At 41.1% G+C, this 15,945-nt stretch overlaps 1 protein-coding gene across 3 annotated transcripts in view; it reads right to left on the bottom strand.

The window, feature by feature from the left end:
• Nucleotides 1-15,945, bottom strand: part of MAMDC2 (MAM domain containing 2) — a 61,157-nt gene that overhangs the window by 27,096 nt on the left and 18,116 nt on the right. For all 3 annotated transcript variants that reach the window (XM_021380982.1, XM_021380983.1, XM_021380981.1), the window contains exons 3-5: nucleotides 2,217-2,482; nucleotides 1,284-1,368; nucleotides 174-311 (exon numbers count right to left, since the gene is read on the bottom strand). In XM_021380982.1, coding sequence (XP_021236657.1) covers nucleotides 174-311; nucleotides 1,284-1,368; nucleotides 2,217-2,482 — 489 coding nt within the window. The remainder of the gene's footprint in view (nucleotides 1-173; nucleotides 312-1,283; nucleotides 1,369-2,216; nucleotides 2,483-15,945) is intronic.

Genomic DNA, 15,945 nt, shown 5'->3' with positions numbered 1-15,945 from the left:
TCTTATCTGCTGCAGGATTTCATACAACACTACATCAAAGATTAAGATATCCACTCTTTGTCAATCACTCTTCCCCAACTCAATTCCAAGAAAAAAAGGAAAAAACATACACAGTAATTTGCAGTATAAGAGACACTTTTCATCTGTACTTCTGTTTTACATTTGTTGCTTACCCAATTCACTGTTAAGTGTGTGGTCTTTGGGAAGAATAGACTGGGAATTGCGAATGTTTCCTCCTCCAACAAACCAGTTCACATTGGGGTTCCAGCGGTTCACAAAGCCACAAAGATGATTTTCTTCAAAGTCACACTCTGCAATTGCAAACACCAGCTCAATACACCTATTTTCTTTACAGAAGCTTGAATAAATGTGACAAAATGCTACTGCTAAGCATAGGCTGTTTTGTATATGGCAGTGCAGAGAACACCTACACTTATAAAAATGAAATCACCACTTTACAATTTATAATAAACAGAAGCAAATGGTGACAATTCTTGATGACTGCTGTAAAATACACACTTCCACCTTGTTCAGTCCAATCTCTCTGTTTATTATTTGGTAACACACAGCTGCTGTAATTTAGAACCAAATAAAACACATTTAAAATATTCCCCCTTCTAGTATTTACTGAAGAGTCAGAGTAGAACTCCCATTTGTAAAGCAGGGATGGCTGGAAGTAAAGCAGAAATAGTATTTCATAGCAGTGACAAGATTGCTTTATTTCCTTTGCAGATCCCAAGAATTGTTAAGAGTTCAGCTGGACTCCACCAGAGCTCCCCAGAAACTGAAAGGTCTTTTGGCCTCTCAGCCATTGAAATCTTTGAACATGGCAGTTTTTGACAAATGTCATGAGGAAATAACAATCAGTGTGAATATCACCACATCTTTTATTCTACAGCCTGCAGCATGCCTGTGTAAGGAAACATGGAGTGGCAGACAATGGAAATAATGTAACAGCTGTTATGTCTAATGTTTGCAGAAGTCTAGTTCTGTAAAAACATTTGGTCTTGCTCAAACAACAAACAGCTTACGAACAGGACAAACCATCGTATGTGAAATGTTTATATTAATAGAGAGATGAGTAAATACAAACACGTATTAGTGCGCAAAGTCTTAACTTAAAAACAATGAAATATCTATACTGAATATGACAGTTAGCTTTTCAACAAAATAAAACCTATTGGTTTTTTCCTAAATTGAAAACTTTAATTCAAGTTTCAAAACAGCTAGCGAGACATTTTCTTCTATTCAGAGAAAACAGGAACTGAGCAGGTAGTACTCACCAATACAATATCCAGGAGTTATTTTAATTTCAAAAACTGCTATACTGGCAGATTTATCTTGTCCCATTTCAGCTTCCAGTACAATCTGCACAATATAAACCAGATTGTAGATTTTAGAGCATCAGAATGCCTGTTTTCACCCTGAACATTTAAACCAGGTAAATGGGTGAAATAACCCATGTAGGGACATTGTCACCCTTACAGTCAGCAGAGGTACTTTTGCTGAAAGGCTTGTTAGAATGCATTAAAGACAAAGTTAATGCCCTTCTCTGGAAGGGCATTCTGAAGAAAAAAAAGTACACTGAAAGAAAATGAGACAAGGCCAAAATAGCATGCAATTCATTCAATGCAAACAGAGGAATGTAAAGATATTCCTCATCTTTGGCTACATAGACAGTTACTGTGAGAGACAGAGTGTAATATGTAGAAATACCCTCCTCTAAGCTTCTGACCTTTACTTCTTCCAGAATGGCACAGGACAGGAACAAGAGAACACATCAGCAGACCTAACACCTGGGAGGTCACATATCTGCCAGGAGACAACAGCAGCTGTGTTGAGCTGCCAAGAAATGAGGCATCAGTGCTGCTCTGCCTCAGTCAGCTGTGCTTTCAAGTGAGCCCCACACTGCCTTTGCTTGGAAGAGTATTCAATGCCTGACTCAAAACAGCATTACTCACTGATTTTATGGATACGATAAGTGACTCACACACTGTTAGCCCGCATTAGTTTTAACCCAGATGCCTCAGAACAAGCTCTCAGCATCCCAGCAGGACGGAGTACATTTCTTTTCTGTCTAGGAAGAGTATACTGAAGACCACACACTCCGTGGAACAAGAACAGGAAGAATAAGGCCAAGAGTGGAAATGTTTGAAAAGCAAACACTACAGTATGTACACAATAAAGCCTGTGCTATCTTCCAAAACTGTGCTTACCTTGTACTTCTTTGTGCTGTTTGTTAAATCTAAACTAGCTATGAGCCAACTATCTGAAGGCTCTTTGGCTGACCACAGTAAACTATCAAAGCTCTCTCCTTCTTTCCTCAGGTACAGGTTGAGCCTGGCAGGATTCAGTGAAGTTGCTGAAGCAGTTGCTATCTGATAAATCAGTCTGATGCAGCTCCACTCTTCAGAATATAGGTCAGGACTGAAAAGCACCGCCTTCTCCCCCTCATAAGATGTGTCCACAGAAATGTAATGTCCTAGGAATAAAAACAGAGGCACATTGGAATTCTTAATTAAGTACTGCCATCCAAAACTGGTAGCTGTAGACAAACCATGTGATTAAAAAGATAATTTACACAAGAACACGTTGCAGGGATGTTTAGTTAGATTTACAGATCAAAATTTTCTTACTTTATTTTTCTATTTTTTGTGTTGAAGCAATGAACAAAAAAGTACTGCAGCGAAAATCTTGTAAAGAATTCCCAATTTCAAAGAAGAAAGTTAGAAAGACACTCAAGTGATACTAACAGGGACAAATACACTGATTCAAGAACAGTGCTAAGTGTAGTGCTATATTTAAAAGTATCAGTAATGTCAATTGGACTACTTCAAAATTAACCTCCAAACTGATATTTTAGGAGCAGGGCCTAACACATCAGCTTTGCTTCAAAAAAAACAACCAAACAAACAAACAAAAAAAAAAAAAACCCCAACAAATGAAAGGAAGTGATGAAAAGCTAAGAAAGTATGAGGAGGACAAAAAATACCAAAGAAACAACATGTAAAAAAATGAGGCAACAATAAATCACCATGGAACAGATGCTTAGTCTCAGAGACTTCACTAACACATCGAAACCAAGGTCGGGAGTGCATAACGGCATACAGGAGTCACAGAAAGCTGGAATTCAATACCAGAAACAAGTGAAACAGAGAGAGAAACAGAATTTCAAGCGGCAAACAAACAAACAAACAAAAAACAAGCTAGGACATCTGTGCCTGGAACACGATTTGGAAAACAACCCTCCTAACCTAGCGGACACGTGTATCAGACAAATCAGAACTGGTACCAGTTCTCAATAGCCAGACCGCATGCAAGAGCTGCAAGAGCTCTTGAGGATTGTGTCATGTCAGTCCTTCACATAGCAGGATGTCACACCTACCTTCTTTCCTTCAAGTATATATTTCTTCCTTTTGCTTACAAAGAAATCTACAATACAGAATCCACGCCTGGAAATATCAGTTTAGACTTAAACCCTATTTTTGTCTAGATTTCAGAAGAAACCCTACAGAAGAACAGAACATTCTTATAACATTCCCCTTTTTTCAGAAATAAGTTAGCAGCGACAAAGGAAAACCCATTCGCATGAAGACCTCAAATTACCAGCTGTGAGGTTCAAATGGCTGCCTGGCTTTAAGACTTAATTATAAGTAGACTAAAGTTCTTGTACAGAAGTAGTCATTTAAAAAAGAAAGAAAACCTCTTAGAGTTTCCAGATGGGATTGGTCTGAATCCCCGCTGATATGAAAGCAAAGATCATGAACATTCTTTTTAATCAAGATCTCTTAGTTCTTTTCTTTTGAAAGATTAATTTGACTTAACCTCTAAAGTCTCCAGAAAAGAAGTGCTCTCATCCCAATTTACTAATCATTTTAGCCTGTTCTGGAAAGTTAAGTATGTGATCAGCTCCACTGAAATCAATGGGACCACTGATAGCGAGTCTTATGTGTGTGTTCAAATGCTTTGCTAATCAGCATCAGGGAGAATGGCACTTTGCAGAATCAAGCACAGAAAATGCTAATGTTAAGCTTCTTCCAAATGAATGCTAGCATTGACTACATGGCCTTTATACTAAATTGTATTGCAATAATAGCAATGACATGTGCTATTGCTGCAGAAAGGAAGGTCTCACAATGCAGACCTCAAGGACTGACACAGAGCAATTGTGAGAGCAAATCAATGCGAAGAGAGGGTTCCTTGGAGTAAAGAAGCAGACAAATTTCCACACTTGTTTGTGGGAGTAACAGAAGAATATTTAGCAGTCCATGAAGAACTGGATGAATGCACACTGCTGTACCCAGAAAATTCTCATTAAAAATGCAACATGCAGCTTCATTTTGCAGCACGCTACACTGGGCTGTTTTTTTCTTCTCAAAATCCTCTTCCTTCCAACCATCAAAAGCATTTAATAGAAGTCACTCCGGAGGTTTCAGGAGAGGGCTACTCTTCAGCACCACAGGAATCACACAAAATGCTGGTAAAAGCCTGATGATATAAAAATACAAATGTACAATTTCTTGCAATTTCTGGCAACTACTTAACTAAGGGGTAGATGAAGCCCTAACCAGCATAATTGAGTATGTAGATACAGGAAAGCTGCACATTCTTTCCCTTTTTAGGGAATGGCATGGTTTTTTTTTCTGTTACAGTGAAGAGACCATACAAGCTACTTTACAGGTGACAGCAGCCAGTGACAGCCAACTACCTACAACTGCTGGCAGTCAGCAGTTTCCTGGTGTTGGCAAAGGCCTGCAGCTAGGGGAAGAGATGGGAGAGAGGGGATCCTCAGATGTATTTCTCTGACCAGCACCAGCTGGCAAGTAACACACTTTTCAACCCAGGTTTCTGAAATAACTTTTCACCTACTGTGTAGCTTTCTTCCTGATAGCTGGATCAAACTCTGAACAGGACCAAGCATGCGCTCCTTCCTGCATTAACAAGCAAAATCTTGAGCCCTGGGGAACTTAGGACCTGATGCCACAAACCAATCCAAACTAAACACAAATATGCATTGTGGCAGTAACACTTAGCAAAATGAAACCTTTAAAATCCTCCTCAATGCACATCTCTGACCTTGCTTTTCTAATAAGCAGTTCCTTACAGAGACATTAACTTGTATTTTCCTAGTCAGTATTTAACCTGCTCATTAGTATTATTTACTTACTAAATAGGAATCTATACATCAGTCAGCAGTGATTATGACAATAATTTGTAGGGGATTGGGGTGGGACCAGTAATACTACCTTTTCCCCTTTTCTCCCAGTACTGTGAGGGAATGACAGCAATTGATAGCCCTGTAACTAACACAAACAAGGCACAATGCCAGACACTGGCTAATAAGCTAAACCACATTCCATTAAGAAACTAGAAAAAAAAATCAAAACAAACAACTGGGATAACTAAAATTTCTAGCTAGCTTTTTACTGATGTATTTAGCCTGTAAATATTTGAAAACATAACCACAGACATGTTACACCCTTCAAGGGGCTTATATCCGTCACAGCTGTTTGCTCAGCTGAGCAACAGTGCAGCTTTACAGGAAAAATGTACATAAATAGACAGTTCCAAAAGAAACATTATCAAGGAAATATGAAGCAGAAAAAGGTTGGGAATTTACATTAGTTACTCATTTATTTATAGGCAAAATTTGCAAGAAATGCCAGTTATGTTTAGATTTCTCTATAGAAACAGGAAAGAACATTACCAGGCATTCTTAAGATAAAAAAAAAATGATACTGATACTCCTTTGGAATCTCAATATTTGGGTTTTCGTAGGTTTTTTTTTTTAATATTCTACCGCCTTAAAGAAAAGAAAGAAGAAGAAGCAGCAGTAGCAAAACAATTCATTCTCACATCATCAGTTGGTTAAAGTTGGTTAAAAACACTAATGATAAAAATACTAATGATATCAATGGTCATTCTGAAAACTGTTTGTAGTTCAAGGCTACCCCTGGGAGCAGATTATGCTTAGATGAAAGTTCAAGGTTTGAGTTAGGAACACACAAATTCTCCTAGATATTTGAATGAGATTTTGGCTGAAAAGGTGAAGGCTTGTGGAAACTGGACACCAAAACTTCACGTTCAACACTTTGCTTTTGGTACCATTTCTTTCCAACGAAAAGGAAACTTTACAACTAATGCTGCACTTTTTATTTGTTGTCAGCTATCTGGAAAGACACAGGAGCATGTGGATCATCGTTAAATTTGCTTTAACTAGGAAAAGCTGAGATTTTTCTAGGCAAAATTCTTCTTCCCAGGAAGAGTTACAACACATTTTGGTATGGCTTTTTGGAGGGAAGAGGAAGAGTGGAATTTCCAAATCCTTTTAGTTAGTGTCTTGGGAAAGCAAAAAATTGCATGAGCAAGTGACTTCAATAGGAAGAAAAACTTTCAATTCAATGAAGAAAGTCAAAGAAATCTCCAAACCATTCAAGTATGCAAAAGCCTCGATCAGGGTGTCACCATATGTCAATCTCCAGAAAGCATGGCCTGTAGCATAAGCAGAACCTCTGGGCAAGGCCTCAGCAGCAGTATATCCCGGGCAGCTGCAGAAAGCAGTGCCACACACTGTCAGCCAACCAGAGCAGGAGGAAGGAAGGAGGAGGAGGGGGAGGAGGAAGAGGATGTCTGCCCATCTGCCTCACATCCCCCTGGCTGGCCACAGCTGTCAGATGAGGCAGAGCAGCAGCAGTCAGTTTTTGACTACTTCCCACTGGTCTCCAGAGGACTTACGGCAGCAATTTCTGACCTGTCCAGATAGGTACAAGCACAGTGTGCACTGGGCTGAGCAGCAAAGGCTAGCCCACATTCACGAAGGTCGCGGCTCAGTCCCTTATGCCTGAAAAGTCCATGATTAAAGCTACTTGACAAGGCAGCACATAGCTGGTCTTTCCATTCCTGCTAAGCCATGGTGGAGGTTATTTATGGTAAACTGTTAGATTCACTGCAGAAGAAATGCACAGTATCCACTGGGATCAATCAGTGTTGTCACAGCAAAAAAGTTGTTTGGTCTTTAAACCTCCGTCTCTTCTGTGGTTTCTTAAAAGCAGCTCTGTGAAAGCAGCTGAGGAAAAGAGACACAAAAGTGGACAATGTTGGCTGTACTCGTGCCCTGCTATTGCCTGGGGGCTCCTCCTGTCTGTTCATGGAGGCAACTCAAGCCTGCACCAAAAGCTCATAGTCCTATCTGGTCATCGGAAGCCCTTTCACTGCCCACTGAGGAGGGCAAATTCACCCCTCTCCTTAAATTCACCCCAGTACTGTTCCACTTCTTCAGGAAGAACAGCTGCGTTTCCACACAACTTCCACAAAACTGAGTAATATTTAGTCAAAACTGAAAGCATTGCACAAAACAGCACACAGTCGTAGGCGATAAGCACACAGGTAACTCTTCCCAGCAATCATGTACTTTTCTGTGCTGCACTGACAGCCTTGACAGCGGGAGATGCCCCTGGCAGGCTTTACAAATGGACTCTATCTTCAGAAAGTGTGAGCTATCACTGGGGCCTTTGGATACCAGCTGGGTCAGAGTGCTCCTTCTCCCAGCCCAGGGGAAAAGAGTTCTCAAACGTTTGTTACCAACACCATTCCCATCTTGGATCAACTACCAGCTCTACCTCCTGCATTCTCCTTTGCTTCCCCAGAAAGTGCACAAAGACAGCTGTTAGTGAGCCTGTCAAAAACTGTCAAAGAAACACAATATCCTGCAGCTCTTCGTATATCTGGTGTGCGGTCACAGCTACTACCATACTGGCAATGCCTTCTTGCCTTGATCCACTGGCATGGCTGCAAATGCCTGGCAGGGGTTCAGCTTCTGCTGCTGTTTTCTGTTTTTGATTTGGAGGAGTTGCTCCACTACAGCAGTCTCACTGGGGATGCTTTAAATGTAAGAGCTTTTGGCCGCAACTGGGTTGTCTCCTTTCTCTCCCTCCAGAAGTCCCAAGATCCTGACATCATGCACCAATTACACTAGAATTTCTGTTTGTTTCAAGCACAACCATGTGGGCTTGTTTTCATTCACAATGACCTCACAGATTTCTATATACTTTTCAAGTTTTTTTTCCACTTGTTCCAAACACAACTACGTGGACTTCCAGACTATCCACCTGCCCCAGCACGCAGTTGTTCAAACCTCTCACATCTCCTTTTCATGTTGTTCATTCTAATCATTTTGACAACTCTTTATCTGCTGACATAGAAGGTCCCATATTCCCATCGGGTATCTCTGATTTTACTTGTGACAGCTCTTTCAAAAGGCCATTTCTGTGATTTTGTGGTATACTTGAGCAGAAAACAGGTAAGATTTGGAGACACGGAATGCTCTGTTGTGGATTTCTGAACTGTAAATAAATCTTTTAGAAGATATTTTTCTGTAGTCTTTGGCTCCTCAAATCAGGTTCTATTGTTCCCAGTGTACAAGGAATATAAAAAATAAGAACTATGTAAAGTAGAAACCAACAGGCATGTATGTGCTCATAGAGTTCATTTCTCGTTACGAGCTCCATCTGTTTCCCCTATCACATTTCCCCAGGATGAAACACAGGGGAAAGCATTGCAGCAACTCTTTCACCAGTGCAGGGCTGCCTTTCTTCAACAAAAGAAGACAAAATTTCACTCCTACAGTGTTCCCTTGAATTATGCTGTTTATTAACATTGCCGATGCGCACTGTGGGTGTGCTGGGGTATGCTCATGGCATGTCACTAGCTCTGCTCCGCATTCTGCTCTGACCATGTCTCAGCCAGCCCATGGCCAACAGCTAATCCCTAGTACATACAACAGTGGCTTCTTTTTTTTTTTTTTTTTGAAGATAAAGCCAATAGATTTGCAACCCAAACCAAGCTGTTGGTCCCTATCCCACAGAGCAAGCAATAGCACAACAGCAGCAGCCCAAAAAGGGAGAGGACAAGAGAGCCTCAGGGCTGGGGCCTAGAGGAGAGCAGAGTGAGAGCCTGCCCAGGCTGACTTGGCTTGGGTGCAGGGCTGAAACATGCTCTGAGGTCCTGGGAATGTTGCATCACAACCCTCAGGGAGAGGAAAAATCCCAACTGGAAGCCTCCTGGAGTGCTTCTACAAACCACAGGGATGCACTTAGTCAAGAGATTATGAAAGCAGGGCTTTTCTGCTGAGATGCTCTCTCTCCATCTGCCAAATCACTCGGCCTACTGCACTATGAAAAACAGCTCATCTGCCTAAATACTCGTCTGTTTCTCCCAGCTGCATCTGATCGACTAATAAAATGTATCCTTTGCTCACAAGCCTTTTCCCCGCAAGGAAATCTATAAATGTGCTTGGCCTAAACAAAATGCATTTACTCTGATGTTCACCTGGGCATTAGGTCTTGCAAAGGCTGAAATGTTATTTGGTTTTGAAATATTTGGAATATTTATTTGGTTTCACTGGCTTCAAAAATTCCTGAGTTCAGTTTCCTGCTTTCCGTAAGGCCAATAGTTTCATACCTTTTTTATATTTATTCCAGGATCATTAAGATGACATTAGTGGACAGACCACTGATCTCACATCACAAAACACACACAGAAACGCTAACAAACCAAGTCTGCATTTAGATCCAGGCCTCAGAACAGTTGGCTATAGAAACTGCTTAACAGTGACCTAATCAGGTCCTGATGGGTGCTAACTGTAACCTGGTAGAAGGTTGCCTGACTGAGCCTGCCTAGTCACATCACTGCTTCATAAAAGCTGCTGACAGTGACTTGCTCTTGTTTTGTTTATTGCCAGCTGCTGCTGTGTGGCAGCCGCTTAGTTGCTGCCATGTTTACTCAATGGCTACTCTCTAGTAATCCACTCTAAGTGAGAAAGCAGCCGCAGTGACTCATTTTCTGTCCCAGCAAGTCTCATCCTGGACCAGCAGCATGTGACAATGAAGATTGAGCATCTGCAACTATAAAACCTGCAAGAAACACATCTATTGAGGCTGAACATAACTGATATCAGGATCATAGCTAATATTTCATGGAGTTCTGCAAACTGCATCCAATAGTTTTTTCACTTCAGAGATCAACATTTGGGGCACTGGTGTATGAGAGATGCCTCTATGCCTCCTGTGCTGTACACGGTTCCCGTCTGACAGGTAGCTGGTAGCAACTGGGGATGTACGTGTATACAGACAGACTAAGCCAAAATCCACCTAAACAAAAAAAAAAAAAGAGAGAGAGAACAAGGGTTTTCAAGAGATTATCAAAACAGCCTCAGGGTAAGTAACTGTTATCTCTAAAACACCTCAGGCACATTTTACAGGAATGGACAGCTGTTGTACAGTTAATCCTGAAATCTACAATTGCCATTTGAACTTTAAATATAACCTGCTGTACAATTACATTCATTCGATATCAAATCCCCTACACCCAGAGATGTTTACCAATGGATTTTTCATTCAAACATATGCACCTTGCCTCTTCAAGAAGAATATATACTCCAAATGATTAATATCCATGCTGCATGGTAGATTACATCTATCAGAGGCTGAGCACTGGGGTTCTGATCACAATCCTACTCCTGCAAGAGAGCTCCCTTCCAAAAATATGAGTAATGGCTCTGGCTGAGTACTCTGACACAGGAACTATTAAAACTGGAAAAATTAAACTGGAGGTGGATTTCATAGCACAGGAAGCCTGGAATTCATTCTATCAAGGCTACTGCAACCTTTGATTTTAATTCTTCAATTATTATTCTCTCTTAAAAATATGAAACAACACATCAAAACATAGGACTGAAAGCTTGCCATGTTTTTTTTTTTGTTTTTTTTTCCAGAATCTTGGATGTATTTATGAACCCTAGAATGACTGTAAATTTTATAGGGATTATATACAAGCGTATATTCCCTGCTGGTCTCAAAATTCAAAAGATTCCAAAGTATTTTACAGGATGCTGTGACCATCTGTGAGGGAGGCTGGTGCTCTCTGGCTCCCTCTTCTCTGCCTCTGTAGTTGTAGTCTCTTATACCATTAGTAGATTTGGTCAGGCTGCTTTGGCACTCAGTGAACCATCTGAAATACCCAGAATCACATCTGTAATACTCACCTGGTACCAAAGTCAAAAGACTCTTGTGCAAGCTTCAGTCTGAGGAAGAAATGGATGCCAATGAATTTTTAGGAATTTAGGAGATTTAGGAAGAGCACCAGTGTTTTGCTTTCCACATGGTATCTTATTGCTGACCAACAGAGGTTTGTGACATTTATACAGCCAACCAAATTCTTCACTGGGACTGAATCCAACTGATGAATCACCCGGTATCTGAGTTCCTCTCAGGCCATTAGACATCACCCAGAATAAGCACAGGGCCCTGCCATCTGTGTGGGCCCCTCCACTCTTCATGCGCCCATCACATTATGGTGGCCCCTGTGCTTCCTCTTGTGCAGTGATGACACATAAGCAAATTCTTCCAGGCAGACTATTCTCACACTTCTCCAGCTGCCCAGGGACACCTGTCATTGCAGATGCTCAATCTTTATTCTTGACAGAGGCCCAAAATATTTTCCTTTCTTTCCAGATAACTTTAGAAGGGAAATGCAGAAATTTTCCATGAATTTTAGCAAGCACTTACATCAACTTCATTCCGTGAATATCCAGTATTAATTATCCCAAGGCACTTGCTTGCAAGGGTATTTACCATTTGTTGTTTGAGCTATAACACACATTTATCAAGACAGAAATAACACCTGAGGTATATACTGGTCATAGGAAAAAATCTATCAATCTTACTCTGCCAATTCACAACACTGCTTCCTTCAAAATATCCTCACTGACTCCTGTTTCACTGCCAAAGTGAGTAAAAGTTTGGCAAAACTTTCCAAAGTACTGAAGTTTATGGGTAGTTATATTTTTCTTTCCCTCTGTCAGACCATTAAAGCTATTAAGCCTCATTCTACCTACATCTTAAGATAGCCTTGGGTAATCACACAGGCACTGACAAAGCTGAGGTGATCCATAAAACTCCATTCAGATGAACACTACCCACAGGGAGCAATTCTCTTGCAAGTGTGTGCCCTAATCTATTGCTCAAAACACAATAAAACAACCTCAAATGTCTCCAATAGGTTTGACCCTCTATATTACCACCCTGGTGTTGGAACCTGTCATCTGCCACAGAGGGACAGTTGGGGAAGAACTAAGTGCAAAACAAGCATATTTAGATATTTCCCCTGCACCCTCTCAGTCTCAGCCCTTTTCAGCCTGGAGGCCTTGCTGAGCTGGTTGTGGTATCACAGTATCAACAGATGAGCCGGATTTAGCAGCATGTGCTTTGTATGCATTCCAAAACAAAATAAACTACATAGATAACAAACTGCAGAAATAACTTTGCTTGATGTGCCAAGCTTTGTGTGGTCTTTTTAAAAACAGCTCATAGTGCAGTTTTTCTTGAGAAAGCTGGTTTCTGAGTGTTTTATTTGCAATAAAACATCGTTCAGAAGTTATTTGAGAGAAGGCAAAGGTTGGAACGTTTTGAAGGTGTTAGAAAACTTCATAAAGTGTAAATGAACACAGTCATCACCGGTCCCAATGCATTTTCTGTATTTTTACAGTCTCCCCAGGAACAGTGAATTCAATACTGGAAAAGTATTTTCTGCAAACATGCAGCCTGCTGGGGGAAAGTGAAGCCAAGAGCTAGCGTCTGTTACATGCAAGTGCTCCAACACATTGCCTTCTGCACTTGACAACACCGGATGGAGCTCTGGTGCGTCTGGCTGGTCACTGACAGTGACTCACTGCTTTGTTTCTGGTGTCAAGAAAGAGATTTTCAAGTCTCAAAACTATCTCAGCGTCTGATCCCAAAAGGGAAAGAGGTTTTGCCTGTCACCCTGCAGAGTCAGAAATGTGCTGCCTGCAGAGAAACTCATTGTTTACAGAAAAAATTTGCAGTTGTACTTGCCCAAGAAGTATCAACGGACATCTTTGGGATTATGGAGGTAATTTGCTCTTTATTTAATGTTAATAAATGATTGGTCTCACTCCATAAATCTTCATTTCACAATTTCACATATGTGAAGACCACAAATGCAGGCCTTCTCTTAAAAGTGAAGTTGTAGAATTGTCTTTTCCAGCCACTGCTTCAAGCTGTAAGTCCAAATAGTATTGACAGCTGGTCTACAATTCACACACAAGAGAGATTTGTCAGCACATTATGAGTGCAACTTCCTTACACTGTGCTCACTCTCCCTTTATGGTAGAGGGAGAGAAAAGACCCACTTCCACAGTACAAAGGGTGTAACTCCCTCTGTTGCTGCTCCTTCTTCAAACCTCAAAATCTGAGATTAAACTAGGCCACAAGAACAGCTACTTGCCAAGTTTTATCATGGAAAACAAGAAAAATATTTCTGACCGTTGGGAACTTGGAAAAAAAAAGTCAACTTTTCAATGTGTGATACTCAAGTAACCCCAAGTACTGAGCCAGTATTCCTATAATTAGAGTGCTCTGAAGGAGGACAGCACAAGGTCTCACACAACAGTCTTCAAACGTCTGGTCTCTAACACTACGAAGAGGCTGATCCATGCTGATCCAGTACATGGCAGTGTAAGGCCAAAAAATATTTAGAATTTATGTTAATGTTATTTCATAAGACCACTGCAAATCAGCACCTTGCTGTATTGACTTTTCCAGTGTAGAAAATGCTAAAGAAGGAGGGGAAATGAATAAAGTACATTATGCAAATAGTTAACTAATTTTTCTGTAGTGCATATTAATTTTTTAAGAAAGAAAAAAATGCATAAAACACTTCAGAGAGCAAGGAATATAGCATGCAAAACACACACACATGCATGCATGTATACATCCCCACACCTGCTCCCCCCCGACAGACACACCCTCATACACACTGGGATATTCATATACATGACTACTTCCTTGCTTTTAAAAGTGCTCTATTTCCTTCTACACCTGGATTTATTTTCCTAGTATTTTCAACATCTGCTTTGGGAAGCAGAATCAGAATCTGCAATACATTTACATTTGAAAAAAAATCATTACTTTGTTACGCCTCAGACTCTTTGTATCACAGAAGCAAAGCATAGGACTATAAACAGTCAGGAAACTGGCTTTAAGGAATACTCATGGTTGTCCTTGCAATCCTCTGGGGAGGAAGGCTGCTCTGCTTTCCAGCTGTTCCCCTACCATGAAGCAAGCTCTTTCAGGTTCCAGTAGGGGAGGCATACAAGGACTTGTAAACTTGCCTTCCTCCTCTTCGCCTCTGTGCCTAGTGTTAGGAGAGAATTAAACCCACAGTGCCGCCAGTGAAAATAGATCTAAACGCATAACTCAACCTCCACACTATTACTTCGTGAGAGAATAAACCTGTGGCTACTTCTTTATATTTCCTTGCATAAACAGTTCAGTAAGACATGACGGCTTAAATTCTGCATCAGGTAACAAGAGTGGAATGGTAAAGATATTAACTTATAGTTTAATGTAATTATGGCCCAAGGGCCAATGGACAACTAAGCAGAAACTATTAGCACAAGCCAAATTATCTCTTGCATTAAGCTGTGGCTGTTGGCCATAGAGTGCCCTCTACTCTGCTCTCTTGAGACCCCACCTGGATTACTGCATCCAGTTCTGGAGCCCCCAGCTCCAGAAGGACATGCAGCTGTTGGAGTGGGTCCGGAGGAGAGCCACAAAGATGGGCATGAGGACAGGCTGAGAGAGCTGGGGCTCTTCAGCCTGGAGAACAAAAGGCTCCAAGGAAACCTTATAGTGGTTTTCCTGTACCTGAGGGGGGCCTACAGGAAAGCTGGGGAGGAACTTTTTACAAGGGCAGGTAGCGACAGGACGAGGGAAATGGCTTTAAACTGGAAGAGGGTAAATTTAGACTAGATATTAGGACGAAATTCTTCGCATGAGGGTGATGAGACACTGGAACAGGTTGCCCAGAAATGTTGTGGATGCCCCCTCCCTGGAAGCATTCAAAGCCAGGCTGGATGGGGCTTTGAGCAACCTGTTCTAGGGGGAGGTGCCCCTGCCTATAGCAGGGGGGTTGGAACTAGATGATCTTAAAGGTCCCTTCCAACTCAAACCATTCTAAGATTCTATGATTCTATGAAAAATTACTGTATAGTGAAGAGATCTGCAAATATGCAGATCAAGGCAGACAGGAGGCAGGCAGCTACCAAAACGTTCCACAGCTTTGTGTAGCTCTCTTGGCATTTAATGCCTCTTCTTTGGCATTGAGGAAATGTGTCACAAGAAGCAGTTGGCAATCCCACACAGACAGGAAAGGAGTTCTCCAGTGCAGGATCTGAGGCAGACACATGCATTCCCAACTGACTAATTTCTGGGGTTGCTACAACTGGACGGCACTCCCCAGCAGGCACACATCTACAGGAGACAGTGAGCAAGTTTGCTGGTGCTGATGTGATCTGCACAGCATAGATGAAGGCTCTTCCATTAGGTTGATCACCTTCTTTACTGGTTTGCTGAATCTCCATGAGTAACAAAATTCCTCACACCAAAACTTCTGTTTCTTCTGGGTACATTTTCCCTCTGAAATTTACATGACTTCCTTTCAGAGAAGAAAGTATATGGAACTTCGATGGGACAATGAAATAGTTTGGAAAGTTCTCCTTATAGAAAAGCAAATTTGGAACGCGTTTTTAAAATGTTTGTCCTCCTTGAGGGAATTCAAGAGTAAGGTCCTGGTTATATTGCTTCAGATTAACAAAATAGGGCACATTTTGACAGCGTCTGCTTAATATTATCATTAACATTATCATATTTTTTTCTCCTGCAGAAGCAGTGGTAAATTTTCAAATCAAATCACATCTCACATTTTTGAATGCCCTTCTACAACAGCTCAGGCAAAGTCAGCTGCTAGAATTTATCTTCAGGGCAGCCTTTTAGTAAACATTAATTGAAAAGGTGAAGTTTACTTTCTGCTCCAGGAAAGTTAAAACTTCGATACCAGTTTTTATATAGTGCATGGGAACAAGTGCTG

The sequence above is a fragment of the Numida meleagris genome, chromosome Z, assembly GCF_002078875.1.
Source record: "Numida meleagris isolate 19003 breed g44 Domestic line chromosome Z, NumMel1.0, whole genome shotgun sequence".
NCBI classification, from domain to species: Eukaryota; Metazoa; Chordata; class Aves; order Galliformes; family Numididae; genus Numida; species Numida meleagris.
The sequence above is the reverse complement of the archived record's forward strand: the minus strand, read 5'-3'. Positions and strand labels throughout refer to the sequence as shown.